At 47.3% G+C, this 25,952-nt stretch overlaps 1 protein-coding gene across 1 annotated transcript; it reads right to left on the reverse strand.

Annotated features, from left to right (window-relative positions):
• Positions 1-1,085: 1,085 nt before the first annotated feature.
• Positions 1,086-15,521, reverse strand: LOC147965055 (uncharacterized). Its single transcript, XM_087530265.1, has 2 exons — positions 15,188-15,521; positions 1,086-1,363 (listed from the first exon to the last, which is right to left on the reverse strand). Exons 1-2 carry the CDS (start codon positions 15,519-15,521, stop codon positions 1,086-1,088), a joined length of 612 nt encoding a protein of 203 aa, XP_087386391.1.
• Positions 15,522-25,952: the final 10,431 nt, after the last annotated feature.

Here is a 25,952-nt window from a genome sequence, read left to right on the forward strand (position 1 = left end):
ATGCTGGAGTGATTGTTGATATATGACAATGTGTCCGTTTAGTCCATACTTTCTGAATGACAAAACGTTGAGTTATGCATGACGAAACTTTATTTGTGATGCAATTAAACCGTCCACCTCAACTAGCGAAGATCACTCTGGTTAGGGCATTTTGGGTACGATGAACTTTGTTATTTATGCTTATGATATATTGCTTCTATTTTTGCAAGTCTGACTCTTTCTGTTGCTCAACTATGTATGTTGCATATCATCGACTCATGTGACGATGCAGGTGCATAGATAATCGATGACGAAGAAGTGCAACGCGAGGAGTATACGATGAGTGGCCGGAGTGTCAGGCCCCAGGTGTACCGGTTTTCGGTTTCCAAGTGACAGCCAATAGTTAGTTTAGGTTCACGCTAATGCGAGAGAGGGATACGAGCTCATGTACTGCATAGTACGGCTCTCACTCACAGTGATAGCTCTTCTTGCATATATCATTGTTTAGATGGATGACGATGTAGTTCCAAGTAATCGAGACTTGTATCGCTATTTTCGAGATGATGACGAGAGACCACTTTGTGTTGGATGATGAGTATGATGATGACATGATTTGATGCTATGGTTACATTTGTATGTGTATGATATGCTAAAGATTATTGTATGAAGCCTGTTCAAATACAAAACAAATTTGCAGAAAAAAACTAAAATTAGCAAGGGGAATAAAGTTAGCAGCAGCGCGCTCTTACCAGTAGCGCGTCCTAGTTAAAAGCGCTGCAGCTATTAGTAGTAGAGCATCGAACTAACGCTCGCTGCTGCTATCCATGTATAGCAGTAGCGTGGGGCAACACGCGCTACTGATACATGTTAGCTGTAGCGCCGTATCAGTGGCGTGGGACCCCGCGCTACTGATACACTAAATACCTGCGCTACTGCTAGGCTTTTCCATAGTAGTGATACATGGAAGATTATAGACTGAACCATAAATGGATACACTTTTATTCAAGCATGATACTCTAATAGAGCATGATCATGCATGGAAGGTTCTATACTATATAAAAAAGAAGTCTCCACATGCTTAGGCAGCAGATTACATTGAGTGAAGACTAATGATCAACAATTAACTTGGTAATGCATATGTCCAGGTGAAGCTCCTTGGAGTCCCCATGCACCATATTGGGGTGAAAATCATACCATGGGGTTTCCATGTCCACTTCGCCGGGAACGAAGCAGCTCGGCACAGTCCCAGTCAGCGTCATTGAGCCGGGGTGGGCGCCCACGTACCTTTGAGGGGAAGTAACAGTGAGCACGCACATGTACACTGGCCTTTTGTCAGTGTCAGCGTTGTTGCCCCTGACGCACAGTACAGAGATGTGGTGGTGGCCTGCGCGGACCTTGCCGATTGTAACACCCTCGATGCGACTATATCTCCCACGTGTCGAGGCATGACTTAGAGGAACAATCGCATTGAAGGCATATGTCGCAAGTTAGGCAATCTTCACAACATCCCATGTAATATGAATAATAAAGGGGAGAACATAGTTGGCTTACACTCGCCACGTCAAACAAGTACATAAATAACATTACATCATCCAAACCCTCATGGCCCGACTATGGCGCCAAAATAAAAGATAACCCAACATGCGACACGGTCCCAATCACCCCCAACTGGGCACCACTACTGATCATCAGGAAAGGAAACATAATAATGTTGAGAGTCTTCGTCGAACTCCCACTTGAGCTCAAGCGCGTCACCTGGAGCGGAATCATCAGGCCCTGCATCTGGTGTAATAGTAATCTGTGAGCCACAGGGACTCAGGAATCTCGCACCCTCGCGATCAAGACTATTTAAGCTTATAGGTAAGGCAAGGTAAATATGTGGAGCTGCAGCAAGCGACTAGCAAGTAGGGTGGCTATCCTGTTCGCAAAAGAGAGCGAGAAGAGGCGGCAAAGCGCGAGCGAGACACTAGAGAACAACCTGCGCAAGCATTACTACAACACCGTGTCCACTTCCCGGACTCCGCCGAGAAGAGGCCATCACGGTAACACACTCAGTTGATTCATTTTAATTAAGTTAAGGCTCAAGTTATCTACAACCGGACATTAACAAATTCTCATCTGCCCATAACCATGGGCATGGCTTTCGAAAGTTCAAATCCCTGCAGGGGAGTCCCAACTTAGCCCATGACAAGCTCTCACGGTTAACGAAGGAATAGACCTCCTCCCAAGACGTTTCGATCAGACTCGGTATCTCGGTTCTTCAACACACTTCGACAGGTTAAGATAAGACCAGCAACACCGCCCGAATGTGCCGACAAATCCCGATAGGAGCTGCACATATCTCTTTCTCAGGGCACACTCAGATTGTCTTAGGTACGGGTAGGCCAGCCCAGAGTTGCCCCTGGTGGCCACCGGCAGCTGACAGGTGGACCAACACTCAGAGGAGCACTGGCCCGGGGGGGTTTAAAATAAGATGACCCTCGGGCTCCGGAAACCCAAGGGAAAAAGAGTCTAGGTGGAAAATGGTAAAACCAAGGTTGGGCATTGTTGGAAAAGCTTTAATCAAGGCGAACTATCAAGGGGTTCCCATTATAACCCAACCGCGTAAGGAACGCAAAATCCGGGAACGTAACACCGATATGACGGAAACTAGGGCGGCAAGAGTGGAACAAAACACTAGGCGAGAGGCCGAGCCTTCCACCCTTTAAAAAGTATATAGATGCATTAAGATAACAATATAATATAATGATATCCCAACAAGTAAATAAATGTTCCAACAAGGAACGGTCTCCAAACTTCACCTGCAACTAGCAACGCTATAAGAGGGGCTGAGCAAAGTGGTAACATAGCCAATCAACGGTTTTCTAGGACATGATGGGTTAGAGGTTTGACATGACAATTTGGGAGGCTTGAAAGCAAGTGGTAGGCATCGTAGCATTGGCATAGCAAAAGAGCGAGCAAGCTAGCATAGCAAAGATAGTAGTGATTTCGAGGGTATGATCATCTTGCCTGCAGAGTTGTCAGAGTTGACTGGATCCTCGAAAGCAAACTCAACGGGCTCCTCATTAGCGAACTCATCTCCCAGCTCTACCCAAACAAGACAAACAAGCAACAAGGACACAATCAACCACGTGCAAGGATCAAACAAGATGATGCAAAGATGATATGCTATGCGGGATGCGATGCGGGATGCATATGCAAGATATGACAGAGAAATGCAAGAACCTGGCCTCAACTTGGAAATCCAAGTGTGCCCCTGGAAAGATGAGATGAAATCTCTTGAAAACAATATAAAGAACACCGGAATCGGAGTTACGGTTTGGAAATGGCAAGCGATTCAAAAATGACACCGGTCTGCGATTTACAGCAAGTAGCCATCTAAATGCAATGAGATGAACATGCTATAGCACCCAAACATGACAAGAAAATACATGGCAGGGATGCATACAAGATTCTTAACAAAAGTCTAGCACTAACCTACAGCCAATTCATCCATTAACAGGTTCAAACAAGCATGGCAAAAATGCATATGGCAAACAGATCTCAGACTTAGTGAAATTAACACTTGTCTGGAATTTCAGATTAGGTAGCACACTTTGGAGCAACAAAACTACATGCTACAGGACCTGAACATGGCAAAGTAAAGCATGGAATGGAGCTACGCAAAGAGCCTAACAAAAGTCCCTTAGTGACCTTGAGCCAAAAGGGATCAGAAAATACAATTGCAAGCATGTGAACATAGCAAAAACATAATCAGATTCCAGACTTAGTGAAAACTGGAGCATGCTGAAAACAGATATCAAGTAGGCATGTTTACGAGCTCGATGCACTCACTACGGAGCAAGTCATGATAAGCTAATCATATATCCATCAAGAACACACAAAATGCAAGCTAGACATGGCAAGATCAATAGCATAGCATGCATGGATCAACTACAACATCATCGGCAAAATTGCAAACAAGTTGACAATCTGCCTAGATTCACAAAGTAGCAAAAGTAGAGCTCGATTGACTCAAGATAGGGTGCTCCATAATTGCAAACAAAGACATGGATGGATAGAGCACTACAATATTAACAAAACATCCTTACTGATCATCCTCAAAAGAGGCACGGATCACCAGGAAACAACATCAACATATGGCCATATGAGATAAACACCTCAAGGACTTAGTGGAATTGCTAAGTCCCTGAAATCAGAATTAACAAGTGCACCACTTTGCAAGCTTGTGCTAGTCACCACACACATCACAAAAAAAATGGGTTGCACCTCTGGAAAGATGACAAAACCCTTAACAAAACATATGTAGAGCATCAGGGCATAACATGCACACATTAATCATGGCAAAAATGACAAAAAGCTAAATGGAGCAGCAGATCTGACAATTATCTCAAGTAGCCCTCTTCTAACAGCATTTCGGGCATCAAGATGAGCTCAAATGAAAATGATGCAATGGAATGAAATGATGTACTCTCTGAGAGGAACATTTTGATATGCTATATGCATGAATCGGAGCTACGGATGCAAAGTTACGAGGCTATGAACATGAGCACTTGGATCTGGAATTTTTTGGACTTAGAGGAAAAAAGAACCACCAGATCTAGGGTTTCGGTGCCACGCGGCCCGAGGCGACTCCGGCGAACACTGTAGCGATTCCGGCGAGGCGATGGCGGCCGGGGTCGACGAGGGAGGGCCGGAGGGCGGCGAGGTGGCGCGGACGCGGCGGCCGGGGCGGCGAGCGGCGCCGCGGGGGCGTCGGGGCGGCGCGGCGACCCGGGAGGAGAGGAGGCGAGGTGCGCCGGCGGGGAGGCGGCGGAGCGGCTGAGGAGCGACGGCGGGCGGCTCGGCGGCGCGCGGCGGAGCTCGCGGCGGGGGGGGGGGCGCGGTGGAGGCGCGGCCCGGGAGGCGGTGGAGGAGGGCCGGCTGCGGGCTCCCGCGGGACGCGGCGGCGGCGGGCGCCGGGGTGCCATGTGGCACCGCGCGGTTGGTCGGTGGCGGATCCGTCCGGTCCGGACGGACAATGTCCGGCGCACGCGAGGGGACGATCTAGGGTTTTCTCGGGAGGAAGGAGAAGGAGATCCGCGAATTTCGGGAGGGGACTTTAAATAGGCATAGAGGAAGCTAGGAGAGTCCAAATGAGGTGCGGTTTTCGGCCACGCGATCGTGATCGAACGCTCTAGAAGATGGAGAGGGTTTTGTGGGTTTTGGGCCAAATTGGAGGGGTGTTGGGCTGCAACACACACGGGGCCTTTTCGGTCCCTCGGTTAACCGTTGAAGTATCAAACGAAGTCCAAATGATACGAAACTTGACAGGTGGTCTACCGGTAGTAAACCAAGGCCGCTTGGCAAGTCTTGGTCCAATCCGGAAATGTTTAATCCCCACACACGAAAGAAAGGTAGAAATGACCACCGGAGGAGAACGAAGCGCCGGAATGCAAAACGGACAACGGGGAGAATGCTCGAATGCATGAGACGAACACGTATGCAAATGCAATGCACATGATGACATGATATGAGATGCATGACAACGATAACAACACACGGAGACAAAGACCCGAACCCGAGAAAATAAATTAACTTAACGCCGAAATGGCAAGAGTTGGAGTACAAATTGGGAAAGGTACATCCGGGGTGTTACAACACTCCATCTGGGGTATTCAGAACGGAGGTGATCCTCGCATTCCCAGTTAGCTTCACAGTCGGAATGGTGTGACCACTTGACTTTGAGAAATTTGATTGACTTGTTGCGAGTCTTGCGTTCAGTCTCTTCAAGAATAGCAACTGGGTGCTCACGATAAGAGAGATCTTCTTGGAGCTCAATGTCCTCGAAGTTGACGGTGCGGTCAGGAGTCTTGAAGCACTTTCGGAGCTGAGAGACATGGAACACGTCATGAACATTTGCAAAGTTTGAAGGAAGCTCGATTTGATAGGCGAGGTCGCCTCTCTTGCTGACAATCTTGAAAGGTCCCACGTATCTAGGGGCAAGCTTCCCTTTGATACCGAAGCGACGAGTACCTTTCCTAGGAGAGATGCGGAGGTAAACATGATCTCCGATCTCGAAAGCCAAATCACGGTGCTTACTATCATAGTAGCTCTTCTGACGGGATTGGGCTGCTTTGAGGTTATCTCGAATGACTTTGCACATTTCCTCTGCCTCTGTGATTAAGTCATTACCCAAAAGCTGACGCTCACCGATTTCAGACCAGTTGAGAGGGGTACGGCACTTCCTGCCATACAGAATTTCAAATGGGGCCTTGCCCGAACTTGCTTGAAAACTGTTGTTGTAGGAGAATTCAGCATAAGGAAGACAATCCTCCCACTTCATGACGAAGGAGATCACACAAGCCCTAAGCATATCTTTAAGAATCTGGTTGACACGCTCGACTTGACCGCTAGTTTGAGGATGGAAAGCTGTGCTGAAGCGGATGTTGGTGCCCATGGCCTTCTGAAAAGAATCCCAAAACTTCGAGGTGAAAATGCTGCCACGGTCTGAAGAGATCACTTGTGGAATACCATGTAGAGAGACAATACGATAGGTATAGAGTTCCGCCAACTGAGCTGCAGTGATCGACTCTTTGATAGGCAGAAAGTGAGCCACTTTGGTGAGTTTGTCGATGACAACGAATATAGAATCATTGCCACGCTTGGACTTTGGAAACCCAGTCACGAAGTCCATTTCAATGTGGTTAAACTTCCATTCTGGAATGGCAAGAGGTTGGAGGAGACTAGCTGGCCTTTGGTGTTCTTCCTTCACTCTTCTGCAGACATCACATTCATTCACGAATTGAGCAATCTCGCGCTTCATTCGAGTCCACCAATAAGCCTATTTAAGGTCCTGATACATCTTCGTGCTCCTAGGGTGGATGGAGAGGAGAGAATTGTGAGCCTCGTTCATGATCACTTTATGGAGGTCACCTTTGGGTACAACAATACGATCCTCGAAGAAGAGAGTATCCTTGTCATCAAGGCGGTAGCACTTGTACTTGGGTTGGCTCTTGGCAATCCCAATCTTCACCTTTTTCACCATAGCATCAAGAAGGTGGGCTTGGCGAATCTGGTCTTCCAAGGTATAGGAGAGACTTGAAGTTTGGCGAGGAAACCTTGAGGAACAATTTGCAGATTCAGTTTGCGGAAAGCTTCACAAAGCTCGGGTTGATAAGGCTTGAGAATCAGACTGTTGCAGTAAGCCTTTCTGCTCAATGCGTCAGCAATCACATTGGCCTTGCCTGGAGTATACTCGATACTTGGACTATACTCTTGAATCATTTCGACCCATCGAGTTTGCCTGAGGTTGAGATTAGGCTGAGTGAAGATGTACTTGAGACTCTTGTGATCAGTGAAAATGTCCACTTTTCTTCCCAATAGAAGATGTCTCCAAGTCAAAAGAGCATGCACAACTGCCGCCAACTCGAGATCATGAGTGGGGTAGTTCTTCTCATTAGGCTTCAACTGGCGAGAGGTATAAGCAACAACTTTCTTCTCTTGCATCAATAATGCGGCAAGACCTTGGAGAGAGGGATCACAAAAGACCTCGTGCGGCTTGGATTCATCAGGCAGAGTCAGAAATGGAGCAGTGAACAATTTCTCTTTCAAAGTGTTGAAAGCAATGTCACACTCCGGAGACCAAACGTACTTGACGTGCTTCTGGAGAAGATTTGAGAGAGGCTTCGCGATCTTAGAAAAGTTTTCAACGAATCTTCGGCAATAGCTTGCGAGACCGAGGAAGCTACGGAGTTGCTTCACGTTCTGAGGAGGTTCCCAATTCACAATTGCAGACACCTTCTCAGGATTCATGGCAATGCCCTTGGTAGAGATGATATCACCAAGATAAAGAACCTCATGGAGCCAAAATTCACACTTGGAGAACTTGGCGTAGAACTGATGTTCCCTGAGCTTATCGAGTACCAAACGCAAGTGCTTGGCATGATCTTCCTTGTTCTTCGAGAAAACCAGAATGTCTTCGAGATAGACCAAAACAAAGTCATTGGTGTAGGCGTTGAAGATGAAGTTCATCATGCGAGAGAATGTCGGAGGAGCGTTGACGAGGCCAAAAGACATGACAGTGTATTCATATGAACCGTAGCTTGTCCTGAAAGCCATCTTGGGAATATCTTGCTCACGGATTCGAATCTGATGATAACCCATACGGAGATCCAGCTTGGAGAAAACTTGGGCACCTTTGAGTTGTTCGAACAGCTCGTTGATGTTAGGAAGTGGGTATTTGTTCTTGATGGTCTTCTTGTTCAATGGACGGTAATCAACACAAAGTCAGTCCGTTCCATCCTTCTTCTTCACAAAAAGAACACCACAACCCCACGGAGAAGAACTAGGCCGGATGAGACCCATTTTCTCTTGAATATCGAGTTGCTTCTTCAGCTCCTTCAACTCTTCAGGTCCGAGCTTGTAAGGACGTTTGCACACAGGTTCCGTGCCAGGCTCAAGATCAATGACGAATTCAACTGGCCGGTGCGGAGGCATTCCTGGAAGCTCTTCTGGAAAGACGTCTTGATAATCGCAAACGACTGGAATTTGAGAGATGGCATCCAATTCACCCTTCTCATTGAGAGAAAACAGACGGATGGTATCATCACGAGCGGCAAAGACAATTACATCCTCAGACGAATGAGTCAATTGAATCTTCCTGGCTGCACAATCAAGCTGAGCATTGTGCTTAGAGAGCCAATCCATTCCGAGAATAAGATCAATATCCGATTCACCAAGAACCGTAGGAGAAGATAGAAACTTGTAGTCTCCCAAAGTGATAGTAACATCCGGATCAATGGAGTTAGCATGCATGCGCCTACCGGGAGAGACAACTGCTAATGGACTAGGCAAAATTTGCAAAGGCAAACCATGCTTAGATGAAAACGGTCTCGAGATGAAATAATGCGATGCACCCGTGTCAAAAAGAACTTTAGCTGGAATATCATTAATAGGAAGGTTACCCATGATGACATCTGATGAGTCCTCTGCCTGGGCTGCGCTCATCAAGTTGACCTTGGCATTCTTGGGATTATGCTTGACCACAGCTGTACTTGCCGATTTGACAGGAGGAGGAGGAGGAAGATGCCTCTGGTTGAAACATTTGTTGGCATAGTGACCCTTCTGTTGGCACTTGTTGCACGTGACCTCTGAAAGCGGATGGTGATACGGAGCACTCGACCTTGGAGCTTGAGACGAAGTCTTGTTCTGAAAGCCAGGGTTGGGTGGGTGGGAAGAACCACTGCCACCTTTGCTCTTCTGCTGATATGGCTGATGGAACGGAGGAGGAGGAAGCCAATACTTCTGCTGCTTGGCCACTTGAGTAGAGGAAGAAGGAGTAACATCTCTGACTCGCTTCTTGGAAGCATCACACCTCAACTGAGCAGCCTCTTGCTTCAATGCCATGTTGTAGAACTCATCGTATCTCAAGGGCTCGAAGAGAACAAGAGCTAGTTGAATTTCTTCTCTGAGACCACCCCTGAACTGGTATATCATGCTCTTCTCATCAGGGACGTCCTGCTTGGCAAAATGGGCGAGCTTCTGGAACAACTTGTTGGTAGTCATAGACAGACAAAGAGCCTTGCTTCAAGTTGCGGAATTCCTCACGCTTGCTTTCAACCATGCTCTAAGGGATATGATGAGGTCGGAAATCTTGACGAAATTCATCCCAAGTGATAACACGTCCACCTCTGGAGTCGTTGTATTGCTAGAACCATTCTGCAGCTTGATCTTTGAGTTGGAAGGGAGCGAACTTGACAAAGTCCTCAGGCCTGACGTTACTGCACTCGAAATGCTTGCACAGATCCACAAGCCAATCGTCGGCATCGGTTGCCTCAACACAATTGCTGAAAGTCTTTGGCCCGTTAGCAAGGAACTGGTTGAGTGTAGCAAAGTGATTCTGATTGTTGCCTTGGTTCCCTTGGTTGCCTTGATTGCGCTCTTGGAGAATTTGCATGATCAACTATGTGTTTGCATTGGTTGCGGCCATCACAACTTACCATGCCTCCGGAGGAGGTGGAGGTGGTGGTGGATCAGGATTCGGAGTCGTGCGCGTTGGAGGAGCCATCCTGAAGAGGTTGACATCCATTAGCACATTGATAGACAAATATTGAAGCTGAATCCAACGGAATTAAAATTGCAACATATAGTCTTCACATCCGAACAAAATGAACGAATGCATTCCTCTTGAAATGGTCACATATCCATAAATTGAGAAGCCACGTAGAATTAAGGTAGAGAAATAAATCAACAAGGTACGGATCAAGAACGAATAATCGGTAAGAAATCCCAATCTCAAACCAATATCCGTGGAAGAAGAACTAGAGCTACTAGAATTCCCACCTATGAAACTCCCGAACCTTTCTGGTTATGCAATCAGGTGTTGGGGATACAGGGGAAGCATAATATCTCACGCAAACTAGCAAATCCTACATCCAGCTGTATCCATCCTTCAACACATAACCAAGAAACATTCGGAAACCATCTACCTCAACCTTTGAAGAGCATCCGTTATACAAGTTATGGCGATACTCCCGAACTCCCGCCCCAGTACTGGATGGCGTCGAGGTTATCTCACCAACGAACTTCATAAAAGAGATTTTCGATGTCGGCGTACTAAACTCAGGTATTCCAGAACTGCAACGATAAAATTATGATGACAACACCTTGGAGCTCAACTCCCCGGGACACTTCCACTAAACCCCTGACAGGAGGCACCAAGACAATGTTCTCATCATAAAACCATCGGAACGATTCCAAGATACCCGCTTGATCCTAAATTTTTTTTTGTGAAATTTGAGAAGAGAAGAGTCAAAACTCTACGTCAGGATGCCTTAGCAGAGCGATGAGGAGACTGGGAAGTAAAAAAGAATTCCTAAATTCTCCGATATGTAATTCCTAAATGACTCAAAACATTTTTCTAGACACAACTCGGCCGCTAAAAACGATCAAGCAATGGGGCTCCTAAGGTCGGGGAAGGCTCAGATTACCAACTTGTAACACCCTCGATGCGACTATATCTCCCACGTGTCGAGGCATGACTTAGAGGCATAATCGCATTGAAGGCATATGTCGCAAGTTAGGCAATCTTCACAAAATCCCATGTAATATGAATAATAAAGGGGAGAACATAGTTGGCTTACACTCGCCACGTCAAAAAAGTACATAAATAACATTACATCATCCAAACACTCATGGCCCGACTACGGCGCCAAAATAAAAGATAACCCAACATGCGACACGGTCCCGATCACCCCCAACTGGGCACCACTACTGATCATCAGGAAAGGAAACATAATAACATTGAGAGTCTTCATCGAACTCCCACTTGAGCTCAAGCGCGTCACCTGGAGCGGAATCATCAGGCCCTGCATCTGGTGTAATAGTAATCTATGAGCCACAGGGACTCAGCAATCTCGCACCCTCGCGATCAAGACTATTTAAGCTTATAGGTAAGGCAAGGTAAATATGTGGAGCTGCAGCAAGCGACTAGAAAGTATGGTGGCTATCCTGTTCGCAAAAGAGAGCGAGAAGTGGCGGCAAAGCGCGAGCGAGAAACTAGAGAACAACCTGCGCAAGCATTACTCCAACACCGTGTCCACTTCCCGGACTGCGCCGAGAAGAGGCCATCACAGTAACACACTCAGTTGATTCATTTTAATTAAGTTAAGGTTCAAGTTATCTACAACCGGACATTAACAAATTCCCATCTTCCCATAACCGCGGGCATGGCTTTCGAAAGTTCAAATCCCTGCAGGGGAGCCCCAACTTAGCCCATGACAAGCTCTCACGGTCAACGAAGGAATAGACCTCCTCCCAAGACGTTCCGATCAGACTCGGTATCTCGGTTCTTCAAGACACTTCGACAGGTTAAAACAAGACCAGCAACACCGCCCGAATGTGCTGACAAATCCCGATAGGAGCTGCACATATCTCTTTCTCAGGGCACACTCAGATTGTCTTAGATACGGGTAGGCCAGCCCAGAGTTACCCCTGGTGGCCACCGGCAGCTGATAGGTGGACCAACACTCAGAGGAGCACTGGCCCGGGGGGGTTTAAAATAAGATGACCCTCGGGCTCCGGAAACCCAAGGGAAAAAGAGGCTAGGTGGAAAATGGTAAAACCAAGGTTGGGCATTGTTGGAAAAGCTTTAATCAAGGCGAACTATCAAGGGGTTCCCATTATAACCCAACCGCGTAAGGAACGCAAAATCCGGGAACGTAACACCGATATGACGGAAACTAGGGCGGCAAGAGTGGAACAAAACACTAGGCGAGAGGCCGAGCCTTCCACCCTTTAAAAAGTATATAGATGCATTAAGATAACAATATAATATAATGATATCCCAACAAGTAAATAAATGTTCCAACAAGGAACGGTCTCCAAACTTCACCTGCAACTAGCAACGCTATAAGAGGGGCTGAGCAAAGCGGTAACATAGCCAATCAACGGTTTGCTAGGACATGGTGGGTTAGAGGTTTGACATGGAAATTTGGGAGGATTGAAAGCAAGTGGTAGGCATCGTAGCATTGGCATAGCAAAAGAGCGAGCAAGCTAGCATAGCAAAGATAGTAGTGATTTCGAGGGTATGATCATCTTGCCTGCACAGTTGTCAGAGTTGACTGGATCCTCGAAAGCAAACTCAACGGGCTCCTCGTTAGCGAACTCATCTCCCGGCTCTACCCAAACAAGACAAACAAGCAACAAGGACACAATCAACCACGTGCAAGGATCAAACAAGATGATGCAGAGATGATATGCTATGCGAGATGCGATGCGGGATGCATATGCAAGATATGACAGGAAAATGCAAGAACTTGGCCTCAACATGGGAATACAAGTATGCCACTGGAAAGATGAGATGAAATCGCTTGAAAATGATATAAAGAACACCGGAATCGGAGTTACGGTTTGGAAATGGCAAGCGATTCAAAAATGACACCGGTCTGCGATTTACAGCAAGTAGCCATCTAAATGCGATGAGATGAACATGCTACAGCACCCAAACATGACAACAAAATACATGGCAGGGATGCATACAAGATGCTTAACAAAAGTCTAGCACTGAGCTACAGCCAATTCATCCATTAACAGGTTCAAACAAGCATGGCAAAAATGCATATGGCAAACAGATCTCAGACTTAGTGAAATTAACACTTGTCTGGAATTTCGGATCAGGTAGCACACTTCGGAGCAACAAAACTACATGCTACAGGACCTGAACATGGCAAAGTAAAGCATGGCATGGAGATACTCAAAGAGCTTCACAAAAGTCCCTTAGTGACCTTGAGCCAAAAGGGATCAGAAAATACAATTGCAAGCATGTGAACATAGCAAAAACATAATCAGATTCCAGACTTAGTGAAAACTGGAGCATGCTGAAAACAGATATCAAGTAGGCATGTTTACGAGCTCGATGCACTCACTACGGAGCAAGTCATGATAAGCTAATCATACATCCATCAATAACACACAAAATGAAAGCTAGACATGGCAAGATCAATAGCATAGCATGCACGGATCAACTACAACATGATCGGCAAAATTGCAAACAAGTTGACAATCTGCCCAGATTCACAAAGTAGCAAAGGTAGAGCTCGATTGACTCAAGCTAGGGTGCTCCATAATTGCAAACAAAGACATGGACGGATAGAGCACTACAATATTAACAAAACATCCTTACTGATCATCCTCAAAAGAGGCATGGATCACCAGGAAACAACATCAACATATGGCCATATGAGATAAACACCTCAAGGACTTAGTGGAATTGCTAAGTCCCTGAAATCAGAATTAACAAGTGCACCACTTTGCAAGCTTGTGCTAGTCACCACACACATCACAAAAAAAATGGGTTGCACCTCTGGAAAGATGACAAAACCCTTAACAAAACATATGTAGAGCATCAGGGCATAACATGCACACATTAATCATGGCAAAAATGACAAAAAGCTAAATGGAGCAGCAGATCTGACAATTATCTCAAGTAGCCCTCTTCTAACAGCATTTCGGGCATCAAGATGAGCTCAAATGAAAATGATGCAATGGAATGAAATGATGTACTCTCTGAGAGGAACATTTTGATATGCTATATGCATGAATCGGAGCTACGGATGCAAAGTTACGAGGCTATGAACATGAGCACTTGGATCTGGAATATTTGGGACTTAGAGGAAAAAAGAACCACCAGATCTAGGGTTTCGGTGGCATGCGGCCCGAGGCGACTCCGGCGAGCACTGTAGCGATTCCGGCGAGGCGATGGCGGCCGGGGTCGACGAGGGAGGGCCGGAGGGCGGCGAGGTGGCGCGGACGCGGCGGCCGGGGCGGCGAGCGGCGCCGCGGGGGCGTCGGGGCGGCGCGGCGACCCGGGAGGAGAGGCGGCGAGGTGTACCAGCGGGGAGGCGGCGGAGCAGCGGAGGAGCGACGGCAGGCGGCTCGGCGGCGTGCGGCGGAGCTCGCGACGGGGGGGGCGGTGGAGGCACGGCCCGGGAGGCGGTGGAGGAGGGCCAGCCGCAGGCTCCCGCGGGCCGCGGCGGCGGGCGGCACCGGGGTGCCACGTGGCACCGCGCGGTTGGTCGGTGGCGGATCCGTCCGGTCCGGACGGACAATGTCCGGCGCGCACGAGGGGACGATCTAGGGTTTTCTCGGGAGGAAGGAGAAGGAGATCCGCGAATTTCGGGAGGGGACTTTAAATAGGCATAGAGGGAGCTAGGAGAGTCCAAATGAGGTGCGGTTTTCAGCCACGTGATCGTGATCGAACACTCTAGAAGATGGAGAGTGTTTTGGTCGGTTTTGGGCCAAATTGGAGGGGTGTAGGGCTGCAGCACACACGAGGCCTTTTCGGTCCCTCGGTTAACCGTTGAAGTATCAAACGAAGTCCAAATGATACGAAACTTGACAGGTGGTCTACCGGTAGTAAACCAAGGCCGCTTGGCAAGTCTCAGTACAATCCGGAAATGTTTAATCCCCACACATGAAAGAAAGGTAGAAATGACCACCGGAGGAGAACGAAGTGCCGGAATGCAAAACGGACAACGGGGAGAATGCTCGAATGCATGAGACGAACACGTATGCAAATGCAATGCACATGATGACATGATATGAGATGCATGACAATGATAACAACACACGGAGACAAAGACACGAACCCGAGAAAATAAATTAACTTAATGCCGAAACGGCAAGAGTTGGAGTACAAATTGGGAAAGTTACATCCGGGGTGTTACACCGATGCCCACGATCAAGAGGAAGATGTTGCCGTCCTCCTCCTCAACTAGCAGGCGGTGGTGATCCTCTAGTGACTCCGGCACAGTGAGCGGGTAGCACATCTCGTACTTGATGTTCACCGCCACGGGCCAGTAGTGTTCGATGAACGGTGCTGTGAGGTGATGCACGAGGCTCGCCAGCGAGCCCTCAAACGGCAGCATGCACTCATAGCAGTAGCAGGGCGCGTGCGCGCATCTGGAACTATGCTCCGCCAGCGAGTGTTGGTTGATGTACCTCTCACAGTCAAAACTCTTGTAGATGCAGGGCACCTTGAGGGCATCGACCAGGCCGTCCATGAAATGGGTGTGGCTTTAGGGGACGTTGCGCCAGATGAATATATGAGCAAGTTACTATGAGATTTAATCCAAATAAGCACAAAATAAATCATGACGGCTATAACAGAGATTAAACTAATCATGTGGACTAGCATAGTAGATGAACAGATCAAATCGAGGACACAAACTGGAAACATGAATTCTACCATGATTTCGAACAGGAAGGACACAAACACATACAGTGCAACGGGAGCAGCACCGTTGGCGTTGAGGTTGTCGCCCATGTCGTTGAGGAAGAGGTTGACGAGGCTGGGGAAGAAGTCATCATTGGTGAAGTCGTCGCTACTAGCAGTCGCGTGAGTGCGCTCCCATATTCCAACAGCGCCCACCGAATGGAGCGCAGGAGGGAGTGGCTGTAGGGGACGTTGCGGCCGCCGAATGGAGCACGGGAGGGAGTGGCTATAGGGGACGTTGCGACTACCGAATGGAGCGCAGGAGTAGCACACGAAGCAGTAGATGGTGCTCCTCCCTAATTTCTATCTCCACTCTTATAAAAAACTGAGTTGGTGATGATGGTGTGCCTGCCATCTTGTAATATAGACCGTCCGATCTATATCTGACGGATAGAAAGCAAACTATGACAATTTTACAAAACATACCCACACCTCTCTCCACATTTACAAATAAGGCCTTGCCTAGTTCATCCTTATCTCCCACAACCTCATTGCTGAGCAATTAAAAAAGGAAGTCTCTATAACAATCTGGCATGGTGGCCGCTGCCCGCTCCGTCCATCCCCATGCCTCCGCCCAGTCTGACCACCAGTCACCACCACGCCCCACTCCTTCTCACCTTATCTCTCATCTTTATAGAGATATCATTTTTCGATCAAATTCTCGAGATACCATTTCTCAGATAAAATTCTTGAGATATCATTAGTTTTTATACATGGGATTACTCCTGCATGGGTCAATCACAACGGGTGTTTTGTAAAAAAATGCATCTTGATGTTTCGTGCAATGCACGAGCTTCTTGCTAGTTTTCTGCATATAATTCCAAACACCACGTAGACACAGACTTTGACCATTTTACAACTATGTTCGTATCATTGTTGGTGCTCAGCCGGTGCAAGTTATAGCCCTGGGTGTTTTAACCTTTTTTAGTAATGATGTCTGGCGATTGTTCGCCACAAGCTCAATCCTGGCGAATCCCACGTAACCGTCAGATTTCCATCTGACGATGGCCTGTTTTGAAGGCATAGTATTTGACAAAACCGCCACCCTCACACACGTACTATAACTACGTCGCGGGCGTTTATAACTGCCATGTCTCCCAGCGAACGTTTGCTGGGGATTGGAGTTAGCACCGATGGAGGTTCATAGTCATTCCACGCTTGGGCATTGAAATTTGTAACTATTTTGGATTAGAATATACTACTCCTCTGGTGCTAGTAATAGAGCAGAGTCCTGCTCCACTACTCTATATGGAAACTACGGCATAGTAGTAGGTACTGTAGGGAGTACTAGTACTGTGATCACTCAAGTAAGTTGGTTGGCATCGATATGCCCCTACGCTATTGGTATGTGTCTCGTAAGTCAAGCGACGTGCTGTAGTCATCATCACCTGTCCACTTCCCGCAGCACATATTCGCATCTCCATCTTTGTCCACACATAATCGTCCAATCTTCCATCCCCACTAAGGCGCCTCCCCCTCTTTCGAAACCCAAGCACTAACAATGCCAGAACCGAGCAGTGTCCACCGAAAGAGTGGCTGGAATTCGCTCCCCATAGAGGTAATCAATCTCATTGTTTCAAGTGTGGACAATCTCAGACCATGCCGCTCGCCACGTGCTTGTCGGGGCTGTACCGTTTACTCAAAGCCCTCAGGCCGGAGCTTTTTAAGCCAGCTCCTTGCTTGCTGATGCCTCCTGATCTTCAGAAACGGCGTGTCACGCAGCATAACGATTCTAGGGTGGCGAGCATCAACCCCCTTGACTATGATCCGATCCCCGTCACCCTCAACTACATTAACGGTATGTACTGAGTCGGCATGAACACGTCCTGGATGGTGCTCGTGAACGGGCTGGATGCTCATGGAGGTCTACACTCGACGATTGATCCCCCTTCCTTCAATTCACACTGTACTGCTTTGGCACCACAACCCAGAATACTCAGAAGCTTATAGTAGCCAACATGATACCAAGTTTGATTTTCTCAAGGTTGTAATCTGCCAAGTGCCCACTAGATCTGCAAATTATAAAGACTTCAGGCCAATTGCATTCTTCAACCGCGGTCTCGCCTATCTGACAGGTCACTGCAGTAAGTGGATAAATCTGCACATCCATTACATCCTCCATGGTTCTCTGATACCATTGAACACAAGGGCTTCATTTTCGCTGTCATCTCCTTCTATGGCTAGACGTATTGCTGGCCTACTCCAGTGATCACTACAAATAGCTATTACAGTAGTTTGTTTCTTTCCTATGATATCATGATGGCTTGCTTATATTAGTGTCAACATTTATTGAAAAAACATTCATGCTCGTAACATGCTGTTCTTAAGATTGACTACAGTAAGAGCCCTTTTTTATTTGACTCCAACTTGATATGATGTTGTAGGCCGCCTGGTGTCCCTACCCTTCCTAATCCCAGAACCTTTCAAAGAAAAGCGGCATGGCAGTTGCAGGTGGTTCCTGGATCGATCACACGACGGGGGACGATTGATGATCGTTCGCACGTACCGGGCGTGTTGTTTCGCGGTATACAATCACAGTCACTGCAAGGTCTTTGAGCAGGATCCTAGCTTCTCTCGGCCTTCAGGAATTTTTGACTGGAGGCTGGTAAGTAGCCTTGGTACACGCTCTCTGTTTCTTGGACTGAATTATCCGATTAACCAGGAGATAACCAACGGCAAGGATCATGATGGCAGCGCGATTTTGTTCATCAGGCAAAACTGTGTGTACATAGCGTACCATGCGTCTCTGCATGCACCATACCCTGATATGTGCCGCCACGCTCTGTAGCCCAAAGTAGGAGAGAGGGTCGCAAGTATCAGACCTCGACCTGCCGGCCAGAGTTCTCCCCATCAGGCACCCATTTGGTTCAAGCCGTCGGCCAATCTCCATAGCTTAATAAATAGTAACGTCTAACGGAGCTAGTTATTTAGATGCATACACTTGGTGTAGTAGGATCTTTATTTAGTTTGATGCATACACTTGTTCTTTTTTGGTAACCCTTTTGTAATGATGGCTGATGTTTGGTTTGGAAGAGAGAGCTGCGTCTTTACTCTTCTGGCCTGCTTACTGCTTCTGTTGCACCCCTAGCCCTGGTTGCTGCTGCTATTTTCAATGTACAGTCAGTAGTATATTTCGTCTAGTGGTTGAATAAATGTGTTGTTAGAACGACAAACACAATGTTTTGGAAGTCGTTGCACGGTCAGATCCTTTAGTGCCCCATACCATACGTAGCGCATACTATTTTTGGTACGGAACACATTTTCCACTTGTCGATAACATGCAGCCCACTGATGAAGGCCCAATAGAGGAGCCCATAATTAACTGGAAGGGAGGCTCTCACATGAATCTGGCCCGGGTACATGCTCATGGTCCCCTAAACATAAATAAATAAAGCTAAATGCTCATCCACCAGTTCTTTAAATTCACGATTTGAAAAGTCAAATTTTAACATGAGGATATTATTTCCTATGACAGCATCGTTACATTCAGTCGATATTATTCTTAGGCAAAGATAGCGACCAGTCTTCTTTCTCCCACCATTTTCTTCCTGCCACCAGCAGACCCATGCAAGTCATAGTCAACTTCGTAAATAGTTCCAGTCCATTTGATAAGAATGTCCAACCTAGCCCAACACATTGTTGACAACACTTTATCCTCCGCCTTGGTGCACTCGCCGTGGCACTGTCGTCTGGCCATGTCAACATAGTGAATCGGGAGAGGACTATAGTTTTTTTTGCGGATGGGGAGAGGACTATAGTTGTGAGTATGACAGAACGGACCCACCATGTCCACTCCCGAACACAAGCAAGTGCCTCTTTTACTACTCAGATGCACCCCTCATTTTTTACTCTGATCCACCCTGCTGATATCTGGGACCCACATCATTGTCAACATATTGTCAATTAACGATAGAATTGAACAACTTTTTTTTGAGGATTTGTTTGGAGCAGCAGGCTATAAACTGGGTTGTGCAGTCTCTATGGCCCGTCTAACAACATGACCAGCCCAACAGTTTTTTCTTTGGGAAAATAGGTAGCGCACTATTTATTTTAGAAGAATACCCAAGCTAGACCTATTTGTTTTCTCTGACTTACTGGGCTGCAAATCTTTCAAGACGAGGAGGGATGCATTACGGCCTTGCCAAAGATTATGGTCAGTATATGTTATAAGTAATATAAAAGGGGTTGCAAATTCCTAAAAAATTATAGCAAATGGGCAATTAGTTTATTTTTTTTGTTTTTGTTCTTCACTAGTATTTTATATTTCATTGGATTTTAACATGACATAGTAAGAATTTTTTTTTAAATTTTTTTAGTATGGCTACTAATTTTTGGATTAAAAATATTTTGTTCCCCAGCAAAAATATGCGAATTTTTTAAATTTCGCACATTTTGTAGTTCAAATTTTTAACCCTGGCACTGACTAGAAAATGGGCAGCAATTCTAAAAATGGAAAATGGGCTGCAATTAATTCCATATGAATTAGAAAATGAGTAAAAATTATAGCAAATGGGTTGTACACGCCACAGATTTCGAGCATGACTTGTTTACGCAAGGCTTTGTCAGTCAACACACGATTCTAGCAGCAGTGATGTCGGGGATCTGGAACGACACCTATGGGATCCCTTGACGGAATCCCTTCTACGGTTGCGGGGCATGGGGCTGCGTAAAGAGCGGGTCTAGAAGATCAACTCGGTGGGATTTTTTCCTAGGTTCGGGCCGCAAGCGATGCGTAAAACCCTAGTCCTTCTTTGTGTGTATTTACTGTTCTTGAGCTCCTCAACTAGCTACGGTGCAGGCCCAATCCAAAAGTCCGAAACCTTCCTCAGTACGCCTCGGGCCTCCTTTTATATGTCAAAGGGGTTGCCACAGTGGCACACAGGAGGTGGAAAGTATGTACAATGTACAAGTTTATCTCCTGACATCCTAGAGAAAACACATTTAATGCGCCGCCTATGTGTCCTCTAGCTTTATCGGGGACGGTAAAGGAGCTTGTCCCATCCATCGCCGCCTCGCCTTGCTTCGATGCACGTCCAAGGTGACGAGGCATGCAGCACCACGCTGGATGGCTGCTGATCTCGTGCGGTGGTAGGGTCTTCACGAAGATCTACATGGCACCACGCAGGTGCTTGGCTGGTTGGCCTAGAGGCCGCATGCTGCCACGCAAGTGCGTGCCTAGTTGGTAGGCTAGTTGTCACGTCGAAACGGGCGCGGGGCAGCGAAGCTTTGGTAAGTGCGGGCCTGGCTTCCGCTCCATAGATGTCGGGGGCTTGCAAGCGTCCCGACAAGGGTCTTGCTAGGGGCTTGCAAGCATCCCCGACAAGGATCTGGCCGGGGGTCTTCGTCTTTTGGTGCTCATCTAGGCCTGTAGGCCTTTGGTTTTCTCAAAGATCTGCACGCCACCATGCAGGCGCACCTGAGCCTTGGTCCTGACGTTGTAGATGGCATCACTACTCTCAGGCTCAAGGGTGGCGGTCTTGCTAGTGTTGGGCAAGTTGCCCTAGGAAGGCTCTTGCCGGGGCCATGTAGGCCGTCCCGGCAAGGCTCTTGCCTGGGGAAGCTCACCTTGTCTCTTTGCTCTTTATGCTTCTGGCTTGGGTGGTGCCTCGGAAGCCTTGTGTCTTTGCTTCCTCTGCCCTGCCGAGCCCGACCGTAGGTCTGGCTATGACTTCCCGTGCACAAGTAAAGGGCTACAGAAGGGCCCCTACTTTTGTACACTGACAGGAGCCCCCGGGCATGGGCCACACATAACCGCAAAACGTTGTTGGGCCAGGCCCAGAAAGGTGGACGGGGATGTGTGGCAGAGTTTTTATTGTGGTAACTCCTTCGCCAGTTGCGCTTCCCCACGACCCGCATTGAGTGCATGATGTGGGGGTCGTGCGTGGGGCGATTGCAGCACGCTTGCGTCACCCCGCGGTGAATAGTAAAGAGGTGGCCCGCATCTTCCCCATAAAAAAGGGAAACTTGAGGGGCGCTGCTCATTTACTCTCCTCTCCTCTCTCAACATTGGAACCACCGTTCCACGTTTCCCACCGTGCCTGTCTTTTTCGCCACGTACGCCACATGCATGGCGTGCGGTAGGTGACAGACGTGCGAGATATGGGAAGGTGCGCCATGGCCGATACCCATGCGCCTTTGATTGGCCCGGGGAGGGCGGTCGACGACCTTACTCGTAGCCAACTTAATGAGCCAGACTTGAAAGGGCCCTTCAGAGGCGTAGAGCCAGTCTTCAGCCTTCCCTGCTTGACTATAAAAAGGGGACTCAGGAGGAGGAGGAGAGCCATCCCTCGCGTCGCCTCCATTCTCGATCCACCACCATGCTGAGAGGGAGCGGTCGCAGCCATCCTCCTGCGGAGGCGACTCGATCTTCCTCTCGTCTGAGAGCCACGACGGTCAAGGAAGAGCCAGATGCCCAAGGTGGAGGCACCGGACGGGGGCGCGGTTGGCGAGGTGGTCGAGGCGGAGGAGGGTGAGGAAGGAGGACACCTGCAACGTCTCCATCTCCAACACCATCTCCGCCACCATCTCCTCCCGCTTCGTCAAGCGGCCATGTCGGGGACACGGCGCTGGAGTTCATCTCACAGTTGCGCGAGCCGCTGCGTAGCCGCCTTCGCCTCCCTGAGGTGTTCATGAGGGTGCTGGAGATCGACCAGCCGCCGAGGCTGAGGCTTCACATGAAGGGGTGTTGCAATGGGGACATATGGGCGAACACATGGTTCCCCGTCCCTCATGTAATGGTTCTTCATCGAGGTTGGAAAACCTTAGCACGCGCCCACTACTTGATGAAGGGGCACATTCTCCACTTCAAATTAGTGGACAGCGACCTGCTCTCCATCAAGGTCTTCGGGTGCTCGGGATACAGGTTAGGGTGCTGCGTGGAGAGCTCGATCGACAATGAGAGCTTCTCCTCGAGTGATGGCGACGAGGAGGGGATCGGGCGGGAGGACTCCGATTCCGACTCCGGATGATCGTTGGCGGCAGCATCATCATCTGCATGGCGTTCCTCCCTCGACCACGTGCCTTGCCGAAGGCCATCCCCGCCATGCTCTCCGTCGGCGCGTTCCCCGTAGCCCCTTCTTTGCCCTCACCTGCCACACCTGGGAGGAAAGGGGCAAGAACGGAGATCACGGGGCACTTATCTTTTTTCTAAACTTGCAGGCGTTTGCCGAATTTTAATTTCTATGTAATTTAATCTCTCTATCCCATGCTTATGTTCCGCAATACCCGTACTTGTATTAGCATTTTAATGAAAAAGACTAGCCTTGCCGGAAACCCGTGCACGGATACGCTCGTGCAGAGGCAAAATGCCTCTTTAACAGAAATTAACGAGTTCTCTCGGTAAGCCGTCTTGTCGGTGCCCTCTGCGCCTGCCGGAGAATCACATCTGTCGGGTTACAGACAAAGGGTCCAGCCCCCCGTCCATCTCTTTTTAGCAAGGTCTACTACGACCACTCCGACCGAAGCAGCGTTCGTGTTGGGAATGGGAGTACCCGAGACTAAGAGTGGCGAGGTTTTCTAATGCACAAGTGATACGTCTCCAATGTATCTATAATTTTTGATTGCTCCATGCTATATTAACTACTATTTTGGACTATATTGGGCTTTATTTTCCACTTTTATATTATTTTTGGGACTAACCTATTAACCGAAGGCCCAGCCCAGAATTGCTGTTTTTTGCCTATTTCAGTGTTTCGAAGAAACGGAATATCAAACGGAGTCCAAACGGAATAAAATCTTCGGGAACGTGATTTTCTCACCGAACGTGATCCATGAGATTTGGATCCTGCTCCAAGGAACAAAAGAGGCGGTCACGAGGGTGGGGGCGCCCCCCTAGGGCGCGCCCCATTGCCTCGTGGGCCCCTCGTTGCTCCTCCGGCGTACTTCTTCCTCCTACATATACACATGTACCCCCAAACGATCAGAACAGGAGCCAAAAACCTAATTCCACCGCCGCAACTTTCTATATCCACGAGATCCCATCTTGGGGCCTGTTCTAGAGCTCCTCCGGAAGAGGGCCGTCATCACAGAGGGCTTCTACATCATCCTAGCCCCTCCGATGAAGTGTGAGTAGTTTACCTCAGACCTTCGGGTCCATAGTTAGTAGCTAGATGGCTTCTTCTCTCTCTTTGAATCTCAATACAAAGTTCTCCCCCTCTCTTGTGGAGATCTATTCGATTTAATCTTCTTTTTGCGGTGTGTTTGTTGAGACCGATGAATTGTGGGTTTATGATCAAGTCTATCTATGAATAATATTTGAATCTTCTCTGAATTCTTTTATGTATGATTGGTTATCTTTGCAAGTCTCTTCGAATTATCCGTTTGGTTTGGCCAACTAGATTGGTAGTTCTTGCCATGGGAGAAGTGCTTAGCTTTGGGTTCGATCTTGCGGTGTCCTTACCCAGTGACAGAAGGGGCAGCAAGGCACGTATTGTATTGTTGCCATCGAGGATAACAAGATGGGGTTTATTTCATATTGCATGAATTTATCTCTGTACATCATGTCATCTTGCTTAAGGTGTTACTCTGTTTTTAACTTAATACTCTAAATGCATGCTGGATAGCGGTCGATGAGTGGAGTAATAGTAGTAGATGCAGAATCGTTTCGATCTACTTGTCACGGACGTGATGCCTATATACATGATCATGCCTAGATATTCTCATAACTATGCTCAATTCTGTCAATTGCTCAATAGTAATTTGTTCACCCACCGTAGGATACTTATGCTCTTGAGAGAAGCCACTAGTGAAACCTATGGCCCCCGGGTCTATTCTCATCATATCAATCTCCATCACTTTAATCTTGCTTTGCTTTTTACTTTGCCTTTACTTTTTACTTTGCATCTTTATACCAAAAATACCAAAAATATTATATCTATCAGATCTCACTCTTGTAAGTGACCGTGAAGGGCTTGACAACCCCTAGTCGCATTGGTTGCGAGTAGCTATTGCTTTGTGCAGGTACGAGGGACTTGAGCGTGGGCTCCTACTAGATTGATACCTTGGTTCTCAAAAACTGGGGGAAATACTTACACTACTATGCTGCATCATCCCTTCCTCTTCGGGGAAAACCAACGCAATCTCAAGACGTAGCAAGAAGGATTTCTAGCACCGTTGCCGGGAATCTACGCAAAAAGTCAACATACCAAGTACCCATCACAATCCCTATCTCTCGCATTACATTATTTGCCATTTGCCTCTTGTTTTCCTCTCCCCCCAATTCACCCTTGCCGTTTTATTCGCCCTCTCTCTCCTATCCTCCCTCTCTATTTGCCTCTTTTTGCCCATTTGCTTTTGTTTTCTCGTGTGTTAGATTGCTTGCTTGTCGCGATGGCTCAAGATACTACTAAATTGTGTGACTTCACCAATACCAACAATAATGATTTCCTTAGCACTCCGATTGCTCCTCTTACCGATGTTGAATCTTGTGAAATTAATACTGCTTTGTTGAATCTTGTTATGAAAGATCAATTCGCCGGCCTTCCTAGTGAAGATGCCGCTACTCATCTGAATAGCTTCGTTGATTTATGTGATATGCAAAAGAATAAAGATGTCAATAATGATGTCGTTAAATTGAAGTTGTTTCCTTTTTCGCTTAGAGATCGTGCTAAAGCTTGGTTTTCGTCTTTGCCTAAGAATAGTATTGATTCATGGAACAAGTGCAAAGATGCTTTTATCTCTAAGTATTTTCCTCCCGCTAAGATCATCTCTCTTAGAAACGATATTATGAACTTTAAACAACTTGATCACGAACATGTTGCACAAGCTTGGGAGAGAATGAAATTAATGAGATGTAATTGCCCTACTCATGGTTTGAATTTGTGGGTGATTATACAAAAAATTTATGCCGGATTGAATTTTGCTTCTAGAAATCATTTAGATTCGGCCGCGGGAGGCACTTTTATGGAAATCACTTTAGGAGATGCTACTAAACTCCTACATAATATTATGGTTAATTATTCTCAATGGCATACTGAAAGATCTTCTAATAAAAAAGTGCATGCGATAGAAGAAATTAATGTGTTGAGTGGAAAGATGGATGAACTTGTGAAATTATTTGCTACTAAGAGTGTTTCTTCTGCTCCTAATGATATGCCTTTGTCTACTTTGATTGAGAATAACAATGAATCTATGGATGTGAAATTTTTTGGTAGGAATAATTTTGGTAACAACGCTTATAGAGGGAATTTTAATCCTATGCCATATCCTAGTAATCCTTCTA

The sequence above is a fragment of the Triticum urartu genome, chromosome 6A, assembly GCF_056163025.1.
Source record: "Triticum urartu cultivar PI428250 chromosome 6A, HENAU_Tu73, whole genome shotgun sequence".
Lineage (NCBI taxonomy): Eukaryota > Viridiplantae > Streptophyta > Magnoliopsida > Poales > Poaceae > Triticum > Triticum urartu.

Coding starts and splice junctions, on each gene's coding strand:
- LOC147965055 (XM_087530265.1), bottom strand. CDS start 15,521: ATGGACGGCCTGGTCGATGCCCTCAAGGTGCCCTGCATCTACAAGAGT. Junction 1,364..15,187: donor CCTCTTGATCGTGGGCATCG/GTGTAACACCCC, acceptor AGGTCCGCGCAG/GCCACCACCACATCTCTGTA.